Below are 24,790 nucleotides of genomic sequence, written 5' to 3' on the forward strand. Positions count from 1 at the left end.
AAACATTTTGAACTCAGATGAAGTATTTAAAATAAAGCACTGTATTTGTAGCTTTATTTCAAGCATTTAACCATACTGAGAATTCATGTGCAAATGATGTAAATTAGTAACACTGCATGTAGTCCAGTAAGAAATGAGAGAGGTTTTTTTCTTTGTGGAAAGATGCTTATTAATCCCAGTGATACTTTCACTTCCAAAAAGATATGCACAGCAATAAAAAAAGGTGTCAGATCCTCAAATCACTGTTAGAGGCTGACTGGTGTTAGATTTTGTATTGATGTGATGGTTGACTTATTGCTCTGCAGTTGGTTATGTTGCTGAAATAGATCAATCTTAATCAAATACACAGAATAAACTTCTTAAAGTTAATCATTTCCATACTTCAAATTTCTCAGATATTTTTGTAATCTTTGGAATCATTTAAGTTACTGGAATTTGCAACTCAGTAAGAAGTTGAGTTGGACAATTTCCTTATGGTTAAGATAGAGAGGGTGTACCAATATGTGACTTCAGTAAAATCGGTGTTTTTAACTTGTCTGTTATTTTTAAAATACACAGTTGTGTTATATTATGTCAGGGTGGATAGTTGTAGGGTTAAGCTAGCATAAATGATTTAATCAAATGATTGAAGTTATTTTCTTGAACAACTATTGAATATTATTTCTTTTTGATAACAAAACTGAAATTTAACTACATATAGATGTAGATATTACAGAAATTTTTCTCATAAACATGTAGAACAATTTTCAGATGTATGGCAGTGCTTGGTCATCCAGTGTTCCTTCATAAAGAAAACTACTCAGTACATTTATAGTATCTTTTGGATTGATTTAATTGCTTTGATCTTGGGAGACCAAATGGTTTACTACAGAACAGAAATCTCATCTTTTCATGGGCAAACCATAGGTGGGTAGGCATCAATGCAGAAAAATTAGGAAGTCACAGTCATTTTCAGCTATTTGTTACATTGCACGTGGTGAAGAATGCGAGGAAGGAAGTGTAGGGAAGAAGAAGGGACTAAATGTCTTGACATTATAAAACAAAACAAAACTAAAAAAAGCTTATTACTATAACTTTAGCTTCATCACAGATCATGTTTAGATGATGAACTGCTACCAAATATAATATTGTTGTATTGTAGATCGAATACTGTAGTAAAGCAATCTTGCAAAATCCTACTTACTGTTAACTCAATCAAATAATATCTTTGTGACTAATGAGTTAAATACAATTTAGTCAATTAACTATCATTATGGTTAGGGTGGACAAAGTGGAATTTGCAATTACATTAGTAAACTTATGATTTTGCAAGGCTGTAGTAAACGCTCCTGTGAAGTAATAAGAGCATACATATATTAAAGTACACTTCTGTGTTAAAGCTGCTTGAAAATAGCTGTATTATTACTGGTCTAGGAAAAAAAACATAATGGACTATGGGTAAGACATTTTCCCATTCTTAATTAAACTTACAACAGGAAAAACTACCGAAGATATGTTTCAGCCTCAATCCTATATAAAACAGTCAAAACAGGGATGTGGGAAAATGATGGAGCAAAGCACAGGTAAGTGTCAAGAAGGGCATGGGTCTTCACAGTATATAGCTTCAGGAAGTAGGCCAGTGAATCCGGTTGTATTTATATTTTAATGTAGTTATATTCCTTTAGATGATATAGTTCCACAGTCCGACACTACTGCACAAATAAATTGAAAATAATCATCTTATGATAAGAATATGCTGCACAAAGAACCTGATGCACAAATACTGAAATATTCGCAAATGCTATTAATTGTTTTGGAAAAGTAAATAATATAATCACTGTTGCTGTGATTCAGTTGGAGGCATTCTTCATCATTCCATGCAGTTGGCAGTATGAATGTATAAATGTGGGGAGAGTTGTGCATTCACAATTCTTGGTTGCTTCTATCACTTTCTTTTCAATAAATTCATTTCACGCTGGATAATTTTATATTACTGCAAATAGGTGCTCATTTTTCTTGTGTGTGTTATAACATTTTAATGCAAGGTGGGATCCTTTGTTGCATGCGCTGCTATGCTGTATCTGATATAATAAGTAACGCTGTTATGAATAATCCATAAACTGTTTTTTGTTTGTTTGTTTTCTGGTTAGGGCCCAACAGGTCAAAGCTGCAAGATATGCTTGCAAACTTGAGAGATGTTGATGATCTTCCTTCATTACAGCCATCTGTTGCACCTTCTTCGAGGCCCAGTAGCTCAAGGCTGATTGAACATGAGATAAACAGAACAGATGAAGGTAAATATTAAAAATGTGCCTACACTTTTATAAAAAGTAGATGTTTATAGTTACTTTTGCTTAAAGAGTATCCTCTAAGATGTTCCAAGCATTTCACAAATATTGATTCAGTATTATAAGTTCTGTCTAAATGTAATAATGCATTCCCCTCCTCCAGTTATTATTAGAAAAGTAAAGACACCAACCTAAGTAAAACCCTGGTTGAATATTTTCAACATGATGGAAAACTTACTTGGCATTTGGTGGCTTGTAATATGAGGTTCTTGAGTTACTTGCTTGTATGGAAAGCCATTCATCTTTGCAGCATAGCATGTGATTTCCTTCATTAATATTGCTTCTGTAAGTTGCTAAATCAAGTATTTGAATCAACATTTGAACTGCTGCAATACGCACCATTAATATATCAGGATATATATAAACTTATAAAAGATCATATCATGCTATTTATTTAGATGGTAAATATGTATTTAGAAAAATGAGAAAGACATGGTGTTGGCTTTGCAGTCTTATAGTGAATGTGAAAATGTAAGTTGTCCACATTATACTTAAGATGCATAAGAAGCTCTGATATGTGGCATAGTTACTGAAGATCTCAGTAGTTCTATTTCCTCCATGCTTGGTGATTTTCTTTATGGAAGAAGGGGGTAACTTAGCAACAGTTAGAGAAATGTAGGAATTTTTTGTTGAATGTTTCCTTTCTAACTTTTCTCACATGTACTGAGAGCCATATTAGTAAAACTCTATTCTCGTTTCTTTTCAGGATTGTGTTTTTAATTCAGAGACTCAGATAGGCAGTGATGAAAACAAAAGAGGACAGTTGTCTGTTATTAGTCTGAGTTTGGTGTTGCAAGCTACTAGTTGTACATTCTTTTGTAATTTTGAGACCTGTTGATATTTTTGGCTATACTTGGGTTTTTTTTTCATTCTACTGGCTTTCCAAATTTGACATTCTGTATGCATTGGGTACTGAGTGGAGTATTACATTGTAGAGAAAATGAAGACAAGGGAAGTTTAGACTTAAGGGTGATGAAAATAAGAGGTGCTTATAATTAAAAGGTAGTACCTAAGAGACTTAATCAAACAGCAGAGCTGAAGGGCTTTATTTCTTTCAGAGGTCATAGAAAGCAAACAGGATACTTCATAGAAGTATGGAGTAGAATGGAAAGATCAGGAAGATTGGGTTAGTTATGCTGAATGGTCTGGAGAGGAATTGAATAGCATCTGTACCTGATGCCTTCAGACAAGGGGGAAGCAGCCTGAATGAAACAGACTGTTCACTGTAAACCATAGTTTACAGTTTTTTAGCCTACCAGCATCAACACTAAGCTGCTGAGAATGAGATGGTGTTTGTTTGTATCTCCCTGGTAGCAACAGCATTTGCTAAAGCTTGTATTTATGATGGAATTAAAGGAGTGGTAGAGGGGTTGGGAAGTAATTTACTGCAAAACCGTTCTAAGTTGACTCATACGGTGTGCAACACTGAGTCAAGACTGTTATATCCAGAAGATAATACATTTTTATCTATTCAGTCTTTTTTTTGTGATATATATTTTTTGAAGAGTTGTTGTAGATGGAAGTTGCTAAAGGCACAGCTTCTTTCCAGTTGAATACAGTGTTACGAAGGAAGTCCAACTGCTTCCACCAACTCTTCTTGGCTATATTTTTGTTGCTTCTTTGGAGTCTGAGCTGGGGAAGGGTCTGATCTTTTCTGTGTTACTTTTGCATGATATATGGGTGAATGTAGCATAGTCTTTCCTGTTGTGGTTAATGATACTTAGTGTCTTGAGCATGCACACTTCAACTGTAAGTATTATGTTCAGAGGATACAATTTATTGGTATGTACAGTGATCCTCTTACGTTTTTTTGCACACAGCTACTTAGTATTTTGAAAGTAGAAAATATACTTTTATAAATCAGCGTTGCATAAGCCTGTGTTTCAGGGTTTGTTTTGTCTTTGTTGTTTTTTTTTTGTTTGTTTGTTTTTTCTTGCAGTGGAAGCTTTAACATTCCCTCCTTCTTCAGGGAAATCTTTCATTATGGGAACAGATGAAACCCTTGAAAATGAGCTGGGTCTTGGAGAGCTGGCTGGCCTCACAGTGGCCAATGAGGCAGATTCACTGGCTTATGATGTAAGTGGTTATTAAAGGGAACTCAGTATCTTGTTGTCTCTACTTGATGAAGGCATATGCAAGTTATGTGCGTGTAGATTCTGCGGAAAACCTTTTCCTGTTAAAATTATGCTGCCAAAGGATGTCACAAATTTTTGTTTGAAGTACCTTTTTCTCATATGCAGCAGATTTCATTCTTGCCATGCAAGCCCTTCTCTTACTTGCATTATATAGTTAATAATATTGGGTTTACACACATTTTTGCAGTGACACTATAGAGACATGCAAGTTTCTGAGCACATGACTCTTCAGGAATCATCAGGGCTTCAATGAAATAAAAACATCTCTGCTAAGATTCAGTGTCTCACATCTTCTCCTAATCTGGACTCAGTTTTTTTTGTTAACCTTTCCTAACTTTGTCTCCAAAGATATAGTAAATTGATGTATAAATTTCATTTTTTCCCAGTTAAACTTAATTAGATTCTGATTTTATACATTCAGATGTGATATGTATGGAAGCTTAGTGTTGACTGATCAAGTGTGCATATAATTTGTTTCTACATCTTGAGTTAAGAGCTTTTGTTTATGGAATCTAGCATTTCTTTATCTATTGCATCCTATCAAGCATGACTGGGAGTATTTATTTCTATTTGTTCACTTGTTAAATCCTCTGTGAAGTCCAGATATCAGGAATTCAGAGTCATGCTTACCTCACCCCTTATCTTTTCCAGTGTTGACAGTTGGAAAAAAAAAAAATTGTTTGCAAAGCTCTTTACTCTTGTTGTTGTGAATGATTGGTTTTCCTTGTAAGTATAGCTTACAAATAATATAATCTGCTTTTATTTTGGACGACTTTACACCTTTTGTCAGCTGCCAATTGAGAATCAGGTAGGATTTAGTAGGATTACTAGAAATTTAGTAGGCTTTATAGAGTCAGTTCCATATTATACAGGCAGTGAAGTTTAAAAGTTTTGTATGGATCAGTCTTTAAATGTATTTTCTCTCAAGAGCTGCAAACAGTTTCCTCTTTTCAGACTTTTTTCTTGGTGTTGTGTTTACTGGATTCTTTTCTTCCAAAACATAGCAGTATTACCTTACTTCATTTTATCGTTTCTTTTTTTCAAACATTACTTTGACTGGCTGTAAATGAAAGAATGCTTTCGATTAGTATAGTAGATTATTTTAATATATTACTTAAAAGACAAAATATTTCTTTGTTGCATAACTTCATAACAGAATGAGTTCTGTATGTAAGAGCATCTAAACTACAGAAATACTACATTTAATATACTGATAACATATTGTGTAGTAAACTGGAGGTTTTAGGCTTTGCAGTAGGTTCTTGCTTGTTTGCCTTCAACTTTCTGCATCAGACACATTTGTAATCCGATCTGCATACCACAGCTATTTCTGGAATTTTCAAGTTGTATGCATTGTATAGTTAGACACAGACATAACAATTAAAAGGAAAACCAAGTCAGGTGCTAATTCTGGAGTGGACTCCTCCTCTCTCCTCCCCACCAGCTGTGCTTTTTAAACCTCAGGCTACCTCACTGTTGTAATTTTAGTGGGAAGAGAGAAAAGGAGGCCAGCTGTCCTGTTAGTAACTGAGCTTTTTGGAGCTCTTGGGAGTCTTGTGAATGAAGAGGGAGTGATGATGGGGTGGCCGAACGGACAGTGCATCAGGACTAGGATCTGTCTCCTGAGTGATCTCCTGAGTGAAACTGCCCCCAGTCTACTTCACAATTTATAAGCTAATTATGGAGTCACAGAGTGGTTTGGGTTGGAAGGGACCTTTAAGCTCATCTAGTTCCAGCCTCCCTGCTACTACAGGCCGCCCTCTAGACCAGGTTGCTCGAAGTTCCATCCAGCCTGGTCTTGAATGCTTCCGGGGGGGGACATCTACAACCTCTCTGGGCAACCCGTCCCAGTGTCTCACCACCTTCACAGTAAAGAATTCTTCCTAATATCTAGTCTAAATCTATCCTCTTCCAGTTTAAAACCATTTCCCCTTGTCCTGTTGCTACATGACCTTATCAAAAGTCCCTCCTCAGCTTTCTTGTAGGCCCCTTCCTGTACTGGAAGGCTGCTATATGGTCCCTCTGGAGCCTTGTCTTCTCCTGGCTGATGAGTCCTGTATCTCTCAGCCTGTCCTTGTAGGGTAGGTGCTCCAGCCCTCTGATAATCTTCATGGCCCTCCTGTGGACCCACTCCAACAGCTGGAGTTCATATCATATTGAACTCTTTTGAAAGAACATCTTTGAGAGACAAACTGTGAATACTATTGTCAGTACTGGCGTGTCTTCTTAGGCAATCTCAGGTGTCTATGGATTTGACACGGGACCTATGCATCTGGTATGGCACCTGGAGGCCAGTTGAGTTTCTTTCATCACATTAATAGGTGCTAGATGCTTATCTTCGGGCAGACAAATTCTACTGCAGCTATTTGTAGATACTCTGAATGTGTTGTACCCTTTTTACTGAGACTTTCTTGCCCAGTCTCCAGGAAATCTGATAATGCTGCTAACTTTGCAGTCCTGCCCCATCCTTGCACCAACTCCAGCATTTGTCTGTTCCCTGACTGAGCCAGCTGAGCTCAGTAGACTGGCAAAGAAACTGAGCAGTCTCACTGAACAGACAGTACATAATTACTAAGAAATACAAATAGACTGAACCCACTTTTTGCTATGCCTCCTTTCTTGTTTAAAATCTGTAGAACCTCCTCAGTGAAGCATAGTTAATAAATCCAAAAATAACATTAAAAATAAAAAGAAAACAAGTCTTGTTCTTAAACCTATTTTTTATTCACATTCTAGAATAAAACATAGATTCTCAAAGTGTCTCATGATAGTTGTTTCTTTATGGAAGTTAATGACACTTAATTATTTGGGATTATCCATAGGATATCCACGTAGTGAAATGATTTGTATCTTAAGCATGATTGGTTATGTCAATGTTTTATTAACTTATTGTTTGCAGTGATTATAGCAGGGCAAATTTAACTGTTGCAGCCTTGGTTGACAAAGTCATAGAAGTCCTTTTGGCATTTTACGAAGTCTGCTCAGGGAACAATGTTGAAGTAACTGGTTATTTTTTAAGGCTTTCTTATTGGATCTGTGTAAAATGCATTCATTGCCAAGTAGTTATCTCTGTGTATATGATATCTTAGTGCTTGCCAGTTACATTCTTAGTATGCAGCCAAGACTTTTTCGCCTTTTTTTTATTGTTTTCTGGCAAGATCATCTTGCCATGTATTATCACAGAACTTGTTTTGCCTTAAGTAAATATGTTAGATTGTTTTCCTTTCTGCACTGCTAGACATCTCTCCATTTCTGTTAGATCTTTACTTGATAGGTAACGTGTCAGTGGTACTTCAGATATTCAGGCACAGCAGTTTGCTTGATTCAAGCCCAGTGTTAATGAATTAGCCAATAGGTACATCAACTTTCAAATACCAAAGTTTATAGCAGTGTTAGTCAGAAAGATGCTTTTAAATTGTGCAACCTAGTAGATGTGTGGACTTCAGATTTGCACAGAATGCATTGCTGCAGAGATAGACTTGTTGCCTTTGCGGAATATCTCTATCTTCACACTTGTTTTGAGTAGTCTGATGAGCTTTAAGTGGACTGTTACTCAAGAATAGGTTATTATGAAAAATAGATGATTCAACATCTTCTGAAAATGGAAAAGTAAAGCTCTGACATCCTTTCCTTGTATTTTCCAGATTAATTACAAATGTCCTCTTTTAATTATTATTTTTAGATAGGAAACAATACGGATGCACTGAGAAAGACTTGGAACCCCAAATTCACATTAAGAAGCCACTTTGATGGAATAAGAGGTTTAGCTTTTCACCCAGTTGAGCCAGTGCTAATAACAGCTTCAGAGGACCATACATTAAAAATGTGGAATTTACAAAAAACAGCCCCGGCAAAAAAGTAAGATCTTTTTTTTCTTTACTTCCTTAAAGCATTTTATTTATCTAAATAAAATTGTAGATATGGCTTCATCTGGTAGTCCTTGGGAGTAAATGGGAATTGTCCCTTAAGTACAAAAGCAAACTCTTAGAGAATTTTGGAGACTTTTAGAGCATACGAGAAGAAATCTGTGCATGCAAAAATAAAAACTATTTCCTTTTTTTTGAATGTGTGTATTTTGTGTGTAGACTAAAATGGGAAAATAATTTATTATTAAAAATATTTGTCTGTGACCTCCTAGTGTGCTTGAATCTGTATATAAATATATAAACATACATGCCTAAATGTAAAAAGTAAATGTATACACATGTACATGTATACATATGTTCAGAATTAAACATTGACAGCGATGTTGCTAGGCTTATGTGTACAGCGTTTCCTTCATATTGCAAGGGATGTGAGGAAACGAATAAATTTGTAATAAGGCTAATGTAGTGAAGGGTGTGCATCATACCTTTTATGAAGACTGGACAATGCCTGTGGTAGTCCTGAAGTCTGTATTTAAAGAAAAATAAAAAAGGCAAAAAAAATCCATTACCTGACTTGTAAAGTCCTGAGCAGCAGTTTAAGTGATTTGTAACAGTGTTAGAGCTTTGGTATAAAAGCAAGGTGTTACAAGCCCCCTTCTTTGGGTAGGGATTTGAAACAAGGAAATATTTCGTCTGATACTGATAGCGCTCTACTCCTTCCCCACCACTGATGTACCTTCTGCTTTGATTGGTGTGTGAGACTTCCTGAGCTCTCTCGCTTTGAAGGTCTATAAATCAGACAAGCAAATGAAAATCCTATCATATCTTGAAAGAATGGAAAGAATTACTAGATATACAAATTCTTGTTTCGACATGGTTTTTTGTAGCGAAGATTTCAAAAGAGGTAGCAGTGATTTTTAAGAACTTATTAACTCTGGCACATTTTTGTAAAGCATAATGTAAGGTCATATGTATGTTAACATTTTCTTGTACTTCATTTAGGAGTGCTTCTCTTGATGTAGAGCCAATATATACCTTCAGAGCACACAGGTGAGTATTTGATAAGAACACTGTCTTATTTGAGAAATACAAGATTTTTAAACAGACAAAAAAAATTTTAAAGCAATTTTTACCATGTCAACTAGTGGTTCCATGCCACTACCTTACCTACCTTACAGTACCTTTATTCCCATTTTATTTAAAATGCCTACTTATTTTCATCTGTTTTTGTCTGGCGCTAGGTACACTACCATTTTTAAAAGAGAAAGCTACAAACTATGCAGTTCACATTCAACTAGGTATTTCATTCGTTACAGCTCTTGCCTTTTTGTCAGATATGTGTATATGTAGAATGAAGCTGTGTCCAATGAATTAAAATTAACTGAATTGTTTTCATGGAAAAATCTTCAATTTTTAAAAAGGGAAAAAATGAAATGAAAATAATAAAACCTATCATCTCAAAATGTAAAATGTCTGAATTGCTCTGACTGTATCTAAATTCCAAATATTGCTGAGATACTATTATAGGAAGCAATGTAGCCTATGATCTGAGAATGCAGAATTTCCATTGCAGCCAATGCAGTAAATTAATTGTATTTAACAGGAAAATTTGAAGAATCATTTGACAGTATTTATCATTTAATGAAAATGTGAATAGTTAACTTCTTGGAATGTGGTTTCTTCCAGTGGACCAGTTCTTTGTGTGGTGATGAGCAGTAATGGTGAGCAGTGTTACAGTGGGGGAACTGATGGCCTCATCCACGGCTGGAATACAACAAATCCAAACATCGACCCCTACGACTCTTATGGTACATAGTTGTCAGATACTGACAAAAGGACCCATTTAGTGACGTTAATGTTATGTAGCTAAAATAGTATAATTTGTAGGTAGTATTTCTTGGAAAAATTAAGAGAAGAATGAACATTTGCTCCAGTTAAAGTAAATTTTTGTTTTAATATTGATGTTGGTTGATGAGAAGATGGAATTTTTCATTTTCTTAAAAAGAGCTTTGATCTTATTACAGTTCTGGCAAACAGCTGGGTTGAAAAAGCACAGGACTAAACCTGATGCTAACAAGGACAGGAAACATATATATAAATGTTCTTTGACAAATCTATGCTGTTGAGATAAAGAGGTTGTAGAGTCTGAGTCCAAAGCTGGATTATATTCAAACTGATAAAATCGCATATTTTAAAGTTTGTGAACTATAAACAGGCCTCAGCCTTGTGTCTGTTTTAAAATGTTCTTCACATCTCATAGCATCATTTACGATTGGCTTCAAAGCTGTATTTTGGAAAAAAAGACTGACATATACCATTAGTGGCTTCTTGAGAGTGAGTTTTATTTTAAAATCAAGATCTGTGTTATTATCTTTAATACCATTTCTTCTGCTGAAACTTTGTTATTAAGTTGTTTGTTTTTTTTTTTTTTTTTTAACAAACCAGGAATTAATTACAAACTGGGAAACTGAATGCCACTTGTGCTGATGAAATTAAAGAATAATAGAATAATTGACACTGTTATACTGATAAGACCAGCTTGTCTTGGCTGTGTTTGTTTTGTTTCTTTATGGACTAGCTTGTTAAGGCTTCTCCATAAGCACAGACCAAGATAAAACTATTCACTTAATTCAACTTTTGTTTTGAAATGTGGTTTGTTTGTCTTTTGTTCACAGATCCTTCTGTTCTAAGAGGTGCTTTTGTAGGCCATACTGATGCAGTGTGGGGTCTAGTTTACAGTGGCACACACCAGCGTTTGCTGTCCTGTTCTGCAGACGGCACTGTACGTTTGTGGAAAGCTACAGAAGTTGCTCCAGCTCTCAATGTATTTAATGATAATCAAGGTATGGAATTTTAAGTTCATTAGCATAACAGTTCAGACCACCATAATCTTGACTACTGAGCAGATATCCTTCTTGTTTGTTTACTGGATTTTATACTGTTATGACTGCTTAGAAGAGTAGTAAATTTTGGATTCTGACACCAGCTAATATTGATACCTACACACAGGGAACAGTCACACATATCTAAAAACTAAGTGTTACAGGTTACTTGGGATGCTATTTGGAGAGACCTGGACAGACTTGAGAGGAAGGCCTGTATGAACCTCATGAAGTTCAACAAGGCCAAATGCAAGGTGCTGCACCTGGCTACCCAGAAGGCCAACTGTATCCTGGGCTGCATCAAAAGAGGACCAGCAGGATGAGGGAGGTGATTGTCCCTCTCCGCTCTGCTCTTGTGAGATTCCGCCCATAGTACTGTGTACTGCATTCAGCTCTGTGGCCCCCAGCATTGAGAAGGACATGGATCTGTTGGATCATCTACAAGGATGATCAGAGAGCTGTGGAGCAGCTTTCCTAGGAAGACAGGCTGAAATAGTTGGGGTTATTCAGCCTGAAGAAGAGAGGGCTTTGGGAGGAGATGTTATAACAGCCATTTCCTAAAGGGGGCCTACAGGAAAGCTGGAGAGAGGATCTATTTAACAGAAAGTGTAGAGCTGGGACAGAGTACAGATATAGGTTAGGTGTAAGGAAGAAATTATTAACTGTGAGAGCAGTGAGGCTCTCAAACAGGATGACTAGAGAAGCTATGGATTGTTCCATCCCTGAAAGTGTTCAAGGCCAGGCTGACTGGGGCCCTGGACAACTTGATCTATTAGAAGGTATCCTTGCCCCTGGAACAGGGATTGGAACTGGATGGTCTTTAAAGTACCTTTCAACCCAAACCATTCTATGATTTTACCTCTTCCTCCTCCTGCTCCTGACATCTGTTGGAAATGGTGTTGTTCTATCATTTAGTTGGTGGGGAAAAGTACATTTGAGGGCAGAAATTTTAAGGGATGTTTCTTATACTCAACCTTTGCTGATCTGGCTTTCTGTCCTGTAGTGTTCAGATAGCCACTGTGTAAAGTCATCTGATATATAATGGGCAGGATGGAAAAAGTTATGTAACATGATGTTTTTAATGTACTTACGTAACTTTCCATGCTGATAGTTTCAGCATGTAAAATTTACGTTTGGAAAGCTTTGGGGTTTTTTAAGCTCTGAAGTTGTCCAGTTTAATAGCAGCTTAAAATCATCTGTCGTGTAAATGATTTTGCTGTTTTGATTTTATGTCCCTGCACTGAAGGTTTGGCTGAAAATTTTTCTTGTGTTTAAAGGAAGAAAAGGGGCAGGGCAGGTGGAACATGTGAGGTTTTTACTTTCCAGCACATTTCAAATTAGATTTCTGTCCAACCTCAGTTCCAGACAGAGCATCTCAATAAAGAATGTTGAAATACATACCAGAAAAGCAGGTTTCAAGTAGCGATCACTCAAGACCATCTATTTGGATTGTCATAATGTAGATTTTAAAATGTAACATTTCATAATCATGAGACTGTAAATATCAAAGTGCTTGGTGTTCTTTTTTAATTTTTTTTACGCAATCTGCTGCTTATGAAAATGTTCTCTGCATTGTTTTCTAGAAATGGGAATCCCTTCCTCAGTAGATCTTGTGAGCAGTGACCCAAGCCTCATGGTAGCATCATTTAACACTGGACACACTAGCATTTTTAACATGGAGACACGGCAACGGATTCTTACCCTGGAGTCTGGAGTAGATAATGGTATGTATTCAAAACAGAAAAAAATTGCTAGATTGAGATCAAATGCTGTTAATAGTCTTTTCAGTGTTTCCAAGCAATTAGGCAAATTGTGTATCTTAGTAACTTGCATCATGTATTATGTTAAACATTGTGTTTTAAGATGTAGGAGAAAGTTGTTATTACTATACTAAAGCAAGAGGCTTTTTAGTAGAAGAGCAAACACAGCTTTGAAAAAAGGTAGAACAACTGCAGATACTGTAATTTATTCTTCAAGGAACAGTGGCAGAAGGAAAAGAACAAAATTTCCTGAGGTTTTTTTTTAATTAGGATTTTCCATTTTCTCTTTAGTCCAAAATTGCAAGTCAGAGATAGTATCAGACAAATCTCAAGTGGAATTCATGAAAAATCAGTGAATGTGTAGGACAAGTTCTACATTTTTCATAAGCGGTATTGGCTCATTTTCAGTTAGACTTTGTTTGAAGTTTTCACTGAAGGAGATGAGCAGAGCTCACAAGCTCCTTCATAATGCTTTGGATCATGGCAGTATTACCCATCACTAGGAGAGGGGACAGAAGGAGCTAAAGCATGAGGATTCATCTTTGGGTCAAAATGGTAACCTGAGAACTATAAAAAAAAAAAATGTTCAGTCTTTTTTTAAAACTTTGATATTTTTTTTTCAGCTGAAACTTTTATGCTAGTGAATGCTACTGTATGATTATACTTTTAAAAGGGAGGATGTCCTTCTTATCAGTTTTGCTCATCTCTTTTCATGAAGTTTAACAAATTTGACATTTTATAAGAGTGAACAGAAAATCCCACCTCCTTTCTTTGGATTATTACTTTACTGTGCAGCATTCTCCTCACTGTAGTAAAAAAAAAAAACAACAAGTGTACAAAAATATTTGTTTGTTTGTGTTTTTTTTTAAAAAAAAACTCACCGTATGACATTTAGTAGTTTCTGTTGAGTATTTTTACTTACATAACTGTGCTCTAAACATTAGCTGTATTAAATAAATAATACAAGAAGTAGGCAATAGGAGATGAGTGATCTGAAATGGCCTACCATCACCACTTAGGGACTCTAAATCTCATAGTGCTTGGCCAGTCAATGTCTAGGTTTCTATTAAAAAAAAAAAATAACCCACAAAAATATCTTTTCTATATTTTTCTAGTTCCTGTGCACATGTGCATGTATATTTATATAAATATAAAATAATGGTATTTCAGGATTCTTGAATGCTGAGAATGTGCCTCTCATATGAATAGCCTAGTATTCTTTCCTCCAATTTTAATCACTAGATATCTACTGATAGTACATGCCTTTTGTTCTGTGGTGGTGAGGGATCCTCTTTACTTTTAAACATTCTTACTATGATGTTAACTTTCTTGTCTGCCTGTATGTTACAATGAAAATTTGACTTGACAAGAGGAGCAGTGTGGAAGTGGGGAAATGTAAAAATAGTATTTTCACTTAGTTTTTGAATACTCATTCTTACCAAAAAAAAGGTGAACCTTACTTATTTATATTCTTATGTAAGGTAAGGCAACTGTGTGTATGTAATTTGAAAAGTATTTTAGAGTAAAACAGATATAAGGTGCTGATTGAGAGAGTTTACATTATATGACAGAATTACATTGCAGATAAAATTGATTACATATGCATTTTTTAATTGCAGTTTTTCAAAGACCTTAGCAATTTACACGCGTCAATATGTTTTGTTTTGTTTTGTTTTACCTAGCAGTCAGTACATCCTGTCAGATAAACAGAGTCATCAGCCATCCAACTCTTCCAATTAGTATCACTGCTCATGAAGACAGGCACATCAAATTCTATGACAACAATACAGGTATGCATCTGTGTCTTTTCAGCAGGACCTAGTCATATTATTTAGCTGTCTGACATAAAATACAAGCAGAATTTCATTATGATTAATGTTATGCACACAAATGCTGAAGAATATTAAGAACTGGATGTCCTCTGAAACAAAAATCCTTTTTTCACTGGCAGAGCCCCCAAATTGCCAGTCTACTTAAAAGTTTATTGGGATAATGATAAGGAACTTCATCACTCTGTTAATTCAATTAAAATGCTTTAAACTTAGTGGTTATCAATAATTAACATGCAAGGCAGCTTCTTAATTTTCATGTCCTTATGTTCATAGTGCTTGTCTAGAGTTTTGATATGAGGGCAGGGAGCCTAGGCACCACTTTATTGCTTCTAAGACCTCTACTGAATTATTTGGAGGTAGCAGTTTCCTTGCAGGGCATAATTCTCAGTTTAATACACTCTATTTCTCCATCTCTCTTTTCTGCAGAAACAGTAGACAATTAGAATACTTTTTCAAATCTGTGGTGAGAGTTGCACTAAGCTGTATAATCATAAATTACAAAAAGGAAATTTTTGTAGAAGTGGTAGTGTTGAACTGTCATTCTGATTGTAAATGTTGATTTTCTTCAGCTTGCGACTTCTCTGCTTCCAAATCACACAGCCCTAAAAGTTAAACTGAGATCTTTTGACATCTAGTTGATTTTATGCTTGCTACTCTTCACGTGTGTTAAATAAAAAGAGGTTGGAGGAAATGGAAACTGAGATGAAAGCTGAAAATTGGTTATTTGTTTGATGTATAATGCCATAATGTATCGTAAAGGAAACACTGAGCTTTTCAGTTTTTCCTTTATTATTTTCTGCGACCAAAAAAATACATCTGAGTCATGATTTTATATATTTCACACCAAATCATTAATATTAATAAGCTGTTCTAGAACATCACTTCTCTCTGAGTTGATTAAAATCATTCTGTATTCTTATTTAGTTTAGATCCATTGCTTATCAGAGTACTCAGCCCATGTCCTCCTCAGTCAAGGTCTTACTGCTCAACTCACTTAAGTCCCTTAGGGGACAGATATTTAATGTGCACAGTGACTGCAGCATCAGGATGGATTTGCACACAAAAAGCGAAGGACAAAGAAAGTTGATGGTATTGGTTCTGCAGCATTACTGAGCCTGTAAACATGAAAAGAGTGGGTTTTCTTAGAATTTTTGCTGATTTAATCATGGGACAAGATAATATACTTTTTAAATGGGCTGTGGTGAGGTTTAAACAGTGAATACAGATAACAGTGAATTGCAGAAAGTAACTTGAACTATTTTCTTTCAAAGGAAAACTGATCCACTCCATGGTAGCTCACTTAGATGCAGTTACAAGTTTAGCTGTCGATCCTAATGGCTTGTACTTGATGTCTGGCAGTAAGTACATTACATTTCATTTTCCTTTTCTCATAGTGGTAGCAAGCGTAAATTATAAAGAAAACCATTTCTCCTTTCTTTAGGTCATGACTGTTCAATTCGCTTATGGAATCTTGAAAGCAAGACCTGCATCCAAGAATTCACTGCTCATCGCAAAAAATTTGATGAGTCCATTCATGATGTGGCATTCCACCCATCCAAATGTTATATTGCCAGTGCAGGAGCAGATGCCCTGGCAAAAGTGTTTGTATGACAGAGTGTGTCCCTTTCCAACTTTAGCTTTGTACATATTTAACCAGCTGCACAAAAGAGAAGAGAAGGGCATGAGTCTCCTGCCCAATCAGAGAATGTTTGTAAGTGTTTAGTTTTTGCAGGGTGCTGTTTTCTAAATTGAAATTTGTTCTGGTTTCTGTGAGCTCAGCTGGTGCTGAGAGCTTGGAAACTCTCAGTTTCAACTACTTTCAAAAAAGGAAAAAAAAAAAAAAAAAAAAAAGGCAATTTTATTTCAGAGGATGTGAATTTTCGTCCAGGCAGGCCTTGGGTGAAATTAGGTCTATGTGTTCTCTATTATTAAGATGGAGTACTGGAAAGAAGGGGTCTAATTGCTTCAGGGAGAGGGGGAAAAGAGGGAAACTTTCTGGGATGCTTCTTATTGAGGAATCTTGATGTACTTAAGATTAAATCACCTGGAAAAAGTGTCAGTTCAGATGCTTGTTATTGTGTCATGTGAGAGGCACTTTGTCATCCCTTAATCCCTTTGGTATTAACGAGTAAATCACATTCAGAGAGCAGTAGCTGATACTTAATCTCAGCCACCTGGCTGCTAGCCTAAGATAAATGTGGATAAAGAAAAGCAAATTACTAACATAAATTGAAATACAGTAAAGTTTTATTAAATATTTGGTATTATATGGCAAATATTTAGTTTGCAAAAAAATTGTATAATTTTTTAAATTGCATTAGCATGTGGCTAGAAGCCGAGCCTTTAGTCTAGTCCCAGTTAACAGCAGACTGAAACAGTCTGTACATACTTTAGTAGCAGATTAACTTATTCAGATTTATAATACTGTTTATTCTTGGAGATCTGGCACAAGAAATTATAAGATTTCCCAAAGAAACTCTTACAGTGTAATTATCATATGTTCATCTCCTCCTCTTTCTGTTCCTGCTAAAAAAGGGTATCATTCTGGGCATTGTGTAACCATGAAATATTCAATTTCTTTTGAAGATTAAACCTATGCTTTGTATGAGTCCTACTAGCATCATAGGTGCCTGCACAAAGGTCAATCTCTGTGAAAGTTTTTGCTACTTGTAGAGGCATTTCCAGACTACAGCATTTGTGGAACTTTTCCACATGTGCTTCACTGGGCATATTGTGCCATTAATTAGGTAACCTGAAGAAATGAATGCTTTTTTAAATTGCTCAACAGATGTGTTTTGTCTCAGTATTCAGAATTTCTCTGTTGATTCAAGTGACGAGTAACTTTTAATCCAAAATTTTTGTCAATTTATCCCTTCCCTTTTATCCCTCCCTATAATGAAAGTGAGTGGATTCTTTTGTATTACATGTCACCACGAGAGCCCTTACTGCTCTTCAGTCTGGAGTTGGTGTTTTCCTCAAATTGGAATGGAATTATTAGATTATTTCTGGTGCTGATGTGAGTAGGAAAGAACCCAACATATGCAATCCTTTCAAAGACCAGCCTGCGGCTGAGACTGGAAACTGATCATCTTTACCTTTACACTGACACTTTTAAGAAGGAATCATTGAAAGATATCAACATAGGATTTGACCATGTTGTTCTTAGAGTGATATTTAGAGATGGGACCACTATTGATGCTGAACTCAGAGTTTAGATTAACTGTATTATTTAGAATAAAAGGTTGACCTGTGCTGTTTGAGCCTGCAACACATTATATTTACTGCTAAAGTATCCTGGAATACCTTTTTTTTTTGCTCAGAATATTCAGATATGTCACTTCATGATACTGATATGCAATATATTTCCATAGGTAAGGTTAGAACTTTTACCATGAAACAGATGATTACGATAATGATTCAGATTTAGTTTTTAAAAAACGTTTTGGTTATTATAAAAAGAGGGAAAACTTGTCTGCAAAACTGAGCGTTCAACTTAGTGAGAGTTCTGTGTACTTGACTCATATTCTTTCAGTGTCATTATTTTATTTCTTTTTGGAGAGGAAATTACAAAGATTTATTTGAAAAATTCTAAAAGCTATGTATATTACATATGTGTATATATATTGTAAACATGTATTAAATATGTCTAGTAAGGGAAGACTCTATGGGTGCATTTTAATGTTTTAGTATTAAGAGTTCTCTTGAGTTTGTGTATACAAAGGAATAATGGTGTGAGTATGAAATGAATGTTGTGCTTTTGCTTATACAATACAATATGTAGTTAAAGTTGTTTAAATTGCTGTACATAAAATGAATAGGCCAGCATGCTCGTTTTTAAAGACTGTCATTCTGATTACAATTGGAATGTAAGAAGTGGCTGTTCAAATGTGAATTGAAAGATGTTTCCTTCTCACTATCGAGCTTTTGCTCAAAGTGAGAAGTGACTTTTTTTAAAGCTGGCAATAGCTAGAGGATGAGGTGCCTTTAAAAAACAAAGCAAAACAAATGTAGCCTTACAAAGAGGTTGTGGATATATATTTTTGTGCTGGTCTTCATAATTGATGTCAATGTCTTTTTACTGTACTTGTTCACATACTTGTAGGACTGCAGGGTATTGTGCATGAGCCTGTCAGATCTTCTGAACGTCATCATAGGAGTTAGGGATGAAAAATTTATTTAGGTTACCCAGTCCATCTGTTCACTCAAGCGGGATTGTTGACTTGCGCATTTTAATATTGTCTTGGCCAGTGAGGTTCTGTATGTGTTCTAAATGATTAATTTTCTTTCGGAAGATTATTTCCATGATTGCTTCTCACTGACAGGAGGATTTATTTGACGCTTAGTGGTTCTTTTTTGTAACTTCATGCTGATATTTCAAGCCATATTTTGTGCCATTTTAAATATTCCTCATCAGCTCTGTAATTTGGAACCTTCGTGTATGCACTAGCTCTAGCTGCATATTTCCTTTCCCCTTTCGCTAGGCTGTTTTTCAGTCTGCTCTTTTTACACAACTTTTTCTTGTTTTCAGCTTTTTTAGCTCATGTCTCCATATCCTGGTGCCCACAATGCCTTTCTGCTTACAGTGCTTTGTTGGACTTAGTCTGAAGGTGATCTGTTAAATGTGGAGAGTTTTGGTTTTTTTCCCCTCTGTGTGATACTTTTGTGTAGGAAGTCCAACCATTTTAGTCTAGCTAGTATCTCTATACCCAGATCTCATTTCTGACAACTGTTTTATTTAACTCGGCACTGCTGCTTCTCAAGTTTCTCCTTCACTTTCGATATGTACTTACAATTCTTTTGCAGCTAGATGCTTAATTCGTAACCTATTTTTATAGGCTTTGAACTTCTGATCTCTGAGGGAACTCTTTTTTTTTTTTCCATTTTATAATGCAGTTCTTTCTGGTTCAGTATAGTTGGTAACTTTTATGAATGTGATAAATCCATCTGAAGATGCAAACAAAATGGAACTTAATGGTTGTTCCTGGAAAAAAAACCAACAAATAGTGACATTTTTGTGTAACACTGTATATTGCATTTTACCATTGCCCTTTTTCATGTATTTAATTGACATGATACGTTTTTTAATGGTTAACTTGTAGAATTTTTTGTGTATGTTAGCCTGTGCTACTGATTTTGGTTTTGCTAACTAATTTAATGGGAGAATCTGCAATCCTTTCATACATTTAAAATGAGTCCACGAGGTTTAAATACTCTCACTTTTATCACTTTTATTTCTAATTTATTTCATTGCTGTATACTTTCACTTTGATTATATTTGATTCAGTTGCCAAAACACTTGCACAGAATGACTTGGAATAGCCTGGAGGAAGCTCTAGATATAATTTTATTGTGGAAAATATTTCCTTCTCTCCCGAAAAATCTCTGTGTTTGCCTTTTTTTTTTTTTTTGTGCCTCAGAAGAAAGTGTTTTGACATCCCAAATAAAAGATTTTATTACTTAAAAGACGTTAGCAAGAAGTCTTAAGATAATGACATGTCACCACTGTCATTTGTTTTCTACCTGTATGTGTTATGTAAAGCAGTCCCGTCCCATCCATAATATGTTTAAGGAAATATGTGGCATTTACCATACAACTTTGTGATCAGTAATCAGAAATGCGTTCTTTTGAGAATGTAACAGATAAAGGACTTGGTTACACTGCCTTTTGAGGTACACCTGTTTGATCTCAAATGTGTCCCCTTTCCTCATGTTTTATCATTGTCATTTTTGGGAGCATAAGTTCATGCATCACTCGTCAGCGTTAGTCCATCACACAAGAAACAAGAATTTCAGAAGCAGGTAGAACCATCTGAGTGTTTGGAATGCCTCTCAAGATGCATGTTTGGAACCATTTGCAAACTCTGGTTTGGCAGTGTTTGCAGACTGTTCTGGGGAGCTCTCGGTGTGAAATGTTAAATAAGAATGTTCTCTAGTAAATCTAGTAAAACCTTGTAAAATAGGCTGAGTTGTGGAGGAAAGTGCAGCTATTTTGTTCCTGTGCCTGTACAGGACTGATAGAGAGCATTCTTCTTGGAGCCCTCTTTGTTGAAGCATCAATCTGCAATCTAACATGAATAGCTCCTGCAAATGAGATTACTCATATTTTTGCTTTGAAGATCTGTAGTGGTCACTGTGTTAAACAGTGAGGGAGGATGTTGACTGAACTCTGAGGGTTAAACGGTTTAAATGCCAAAACCAACATGCCCTCCCTGGGACTGGTGTCAGCTCAGGATAACTAGGCTTGGAAGCAATGTAGAATTCAACCTGATGATAGCAGAGGGAACAAGGGGAAACCTTTAAAGGGTGGAGTAGCAGAAGCTTTCCTGTGATAATTCCTCAGATTTATTCACACACCCATTGGTTACCAGTTGTGTGAAGGACAAAATGTAGTATATGTTCAGATTCCAAATTGTGGAATAATTGTGTCAAAGGTGGAGATTGTGCAAATTTCTAAACTGTTGCTTTAGACAAGCTGCCCCAAACAATTGCTTTTGTTGCTAAATATTGCCGTGTCTTTTTAAACTTTACTTTCTCCTGTAAGTGAATGGGACCAGTGGTTTCAGTTAAATTGAAACTCAGTTGGCATGCGTATCTTTCAGCTTTCTTGTGGACAAGCTGGAATTCATGGAAATAACTGTGAAAATGCGATGCTGCTTGCAATACAGCATTTATAACACTCTGAAAATTGTGGCTCTGGTGGAAACTGTTTTGGCCTACACTGTTAAAAATGAAGGTATCAGAAATGATAGTAAGATGTTCACATACAGTAAATTGTTTGTATAAAATGTTTGATTTTGGGGGGGCACCTGCTGTTGTTGAGCATCATAGTGATGTTCAGTTGAGCTATGTTACTACTGAGCACAGAGAGGAAGCAACAATTTTTCTGGAAACCTAAAGCTCTCTTTTTCCATGAAGGACATGTAGACATTGAAAATGTTTTATTCAAATCTGATAATATATTTAGTTGCAGAGGTTGCAATAGGTGAACAGTCTTGACTATTTCATCACTTTAGAGGAGCGCACTGTTACTGAAACTAATGGCCTGTTTGGCAAACCCTCTGCAGTATTTCTGCTGAGTAGCAATGAATCTGACAGAAAACAAAGTGGTAGGCAATGCAATCATGAAAAACTCACATTTTAAGAGATAGTCTTAAGTACAACAGAGTGAATGAAGAAACATCTGGGGAGTGAGGAGAGTGCAAGAGTGACCTTTATGTAAATAGCCTTTGTACAGACAAATGCTCAGTATGCAACTGATGAGACTAATCGAGGGAGGGAAGGTCTTGGCAATGAGACCTTCAAAGTTACAACTGTGCCTGTACTAACATATGTACCTGTTGCAAAGGTTGTCAAGTCTATTTGAAATTTCACTCTTATCTTTCCACTTAAATCTATCTTTTCTTGGAGTCTTAATATCGTAGCTACAGTGGATTTTTATTGCAGGATAAATTTCATAGAAGCATATTGATCTAGAATGTTTTTTGAAGAGTATTGGGGTTTCAGCTTCAGCCCTGCCCCTCCCATCACCAACAGGCTGTTCTGTATTTCCTTGGTCCCTGTTCATGTAAGTCTACTGAGTTCTCTGATCCTGCCTGCTGACCTGGTTTCTCTACCCTTTGATCTGCTGTGAAAACTTAGGAAGTGCTACATCATTCAGGGTTTTTGAGAATCTGAATTCAACTACAGAATGTGTCATTCCAGTTCCACAGTAGAGTTTATGGGTCTGAACTGGGTCATTCTAAAGGGAGGTTTGATGCTGGATGACAAAATCTGACGTATAGCTGAACTAAAGAGGTATTTAATAATACACGTGCTTTAGCCTATCTTTGTTCCTGACTGTCTCTGAGTCATCATATTGTGTGTCCAACTAATTTTGCAGAGTTTGTGCCACCAAGCCACACTGTGATCCTGAGAGATCACACCTCATTTTAAACCATGCTTGTGTGTGTATGTTTTTGAAGCTGCTCAAAGCCTTGTGCTGGCAAGGTCCTCGAGCCCTTGCAGGCCTCAAAGTTACTCCCTGCTACTTCAGAGAAACCCTTGGTTCTCACACCAGAGTGTTAGACTGGAAAGCCGAAAAAAGATTTATGAAGCTGCATTTGTACTCTTCTGTAAGAAAAGGGATGACTTGTCTCCAAGCCAAATATTTTCATAATTTTGGATTACTTTAAAAAAGCAGCCAAAAAACATTGTGTAAGGGAAAAGCAATGGACTTCAAGCTAATATTTTTCCATTGAGAATTTATTTTTTTATTCTTCCTCTCATTAAGATAGTGCTTGTTGAATGTTGCTTGTTTTCAGATGTGTGGCTCCTAGAACTGTTTCCTTGCAGTCAAGCATTTACAAACATGCATAGGTTTTGAAAACAGTTTCATATGTGTTAGCACTTTTTCCGGAAATGCAAAATGAGGATGTTTGCTAATAATTTCTTGTATAGCCCATTATAGCCCAATCAGACTGAAAATCAGACTTCGACTTCCTTGAATCACGCATCTGAAAATCTTATAGAAATCTGTGATAAGAAGACTGTTGTTGCTGTAAGATTTTTTGTTGACATTTGTCAGCACATCAACAACCTGCATTGTATTTCATCTAAATATCTTCAATTGGTTTCTTTTAAGAGAAACTGTCAGGTTAAAAAAAAAAAAAATCTAGATGAATTTCTTTGTCTTATGGGACTTACATTCATAAGATTGAAGTAATTAAAACTGATTAGTTTTTCAGCATGGTCATGATTTGGATTGTTGCTGTTTATATTCATCTATATTCATCTATACCCTTTCCCCTCCCTAGGGAAAACTGTTGAATTTAGAGGTACCTGACAGCTCTTTCAGAGACGATACCACAGGTGATAACCACTTACATGTCAATATTTACATGTGGTCCTCTTCTGTTTTGGGTCACTTCCATGACAAATAGTTAATAGGAAAAGGCTACTGTGACTAATGTTTGAACTCTTGCTTAAACAGCTACAGGAAATTAAGATTCCCCTTCAGAATTACGCTGAGGTTATTATTTTGCACGCCAGTTTTGAATGACTACTTTGAAACAGTGTTGGGCTTCAAGTGTCTTGCATAGTGGTGGATCCAAATGAGAAATGCCTACTTGTTGAGTAATAGTCTGCTTGTCAGTTTGCATATGGCTCAGTACCAAGTTGTCAGAATACCACCAGATTACCTTCTTTAAATGCTACTGTTGTATAGAAGTGAATGTTATTTTAAGTGAGAGATTCTGCTTTCTAATTCATGAAGGAAATGGTTTACTTGGGAGTCAGGATCCCAAATTTTCATATATTTCAAGATTTCAGAAAGGCTTTTATGGGAAATAAGAAAAGTGAAAGTCATCATTCTCCAAAGATTTGATAAGCCTTTGTTATAAAAAGTATAAATATTTGCTATAAAGAAAAATGCTTCTTCAAACACTTCATATTAACTTTTACTGAAAATCGATATTTTAAAATCCTGGATAAATATCTCAAATGGCGAAGATGGAAAATTCAAAGAGAGATTATTTTGAAATATGCCAGTATATTTTTGAGCTTCTCAATTGTGGCCCTGAATTTTCTCTTTTTCGCTGCAATTCATACTTTGTGAAGGTTCTTGGATAGGTTATATTTAAAACTACATTCACTTGCCTGAATAGTCCAAGTAAATATTTTGTCATTAAAATTGTATAGGTCTGCATATTTTAGTGTGCCATTTAAAATGAGGCCACATAGAGATAACCATGCAGGTATGTATATTGATATGACTGTAGTGAAGTGGGATTGCTGTATACTGTACCTGCATTCTGTGCTGAGCAAAATCACATGGACTTCCAGAAATAAGCAATGGTTTTTAAAAGCAGCTTTATTTAATGTTACAGCAGCAAGTAAGTGTCATTTGTACCATATAATTATGTAAATTGGGTGCTAATAAATACTATTTTTCAACATTTTGTATTGTGGTTGTAATTTTGCTTTTTTTAACAAAATTTGTGCTCTTGGTGTA

At 35.8% G+C, this 24,790-nt stretch overlaps 1 protein-coding gene across 1 annotated transcript in view; it reads left to right on the forward strand.

The window, feature by feature from the left end:
* The window catches only part of STRN (striatin), a 64,072-nt gene extending 39,334 nt beyond the window's left edge, over window positions 1-24,738 (forward strand). The window contains exons 9-18 of the mRNA XM_031593200.2: window positions 2,130-2,273; window positions 4,267-4,403; window positions 8,145-8,320; window positions 9,331-9,378; window positions 10,015-10,136; window positions 11,004-11,171; window positions 12,794-12,934; window positions 14,653-14,760; window positions 16,074-16,160; window positions 16,244-24,738. Of these exons, the coding sequence (XP_031449060.1) occupies window positions 2,130-2,273; window positions 4,267-4,403; window positions 8,145-8,320; window positions 9,331-9,378; window positions 10,015-10,136; window positions 11,004-11,171; window positions 12,794-12,934; window positions 14,653-14,760; window positions 16,074-16,160; window positions 16,244-16,413 (1,301 nt within the window). The 3' untranslated portion in view covers window positions 16,414-24,738. The remainder of the gene's footprint in view (window positions 1-2,129; window positions 2,274-4,266; window positions 4,404-8,144; window positions 8,321-9,330; window positions 9,379-10,014; window positions 10,137-11,003; window positions 11,172-12,793; window positions 12,935-14,652; window positions 14,761-16,073; window positions 16,161-16,243) is intronic.
* Window positions 24,739-24,790: the final 52 nt, after the last annotated feature.

Source organism: Phasianus colchicus, chromosome 2 (assembly GCF_987193195.1).
Source record: "Phasianus colchicus chromosome 2, bPhaCol1.hap1.1, whole genome shotgun sequence".
Taxonomy (NCBI): Eukaryota; Metazoa; Chordata; class Aves; order Galliformes; family Phasianidae; genus Phasianus; species Phasianus colchicus.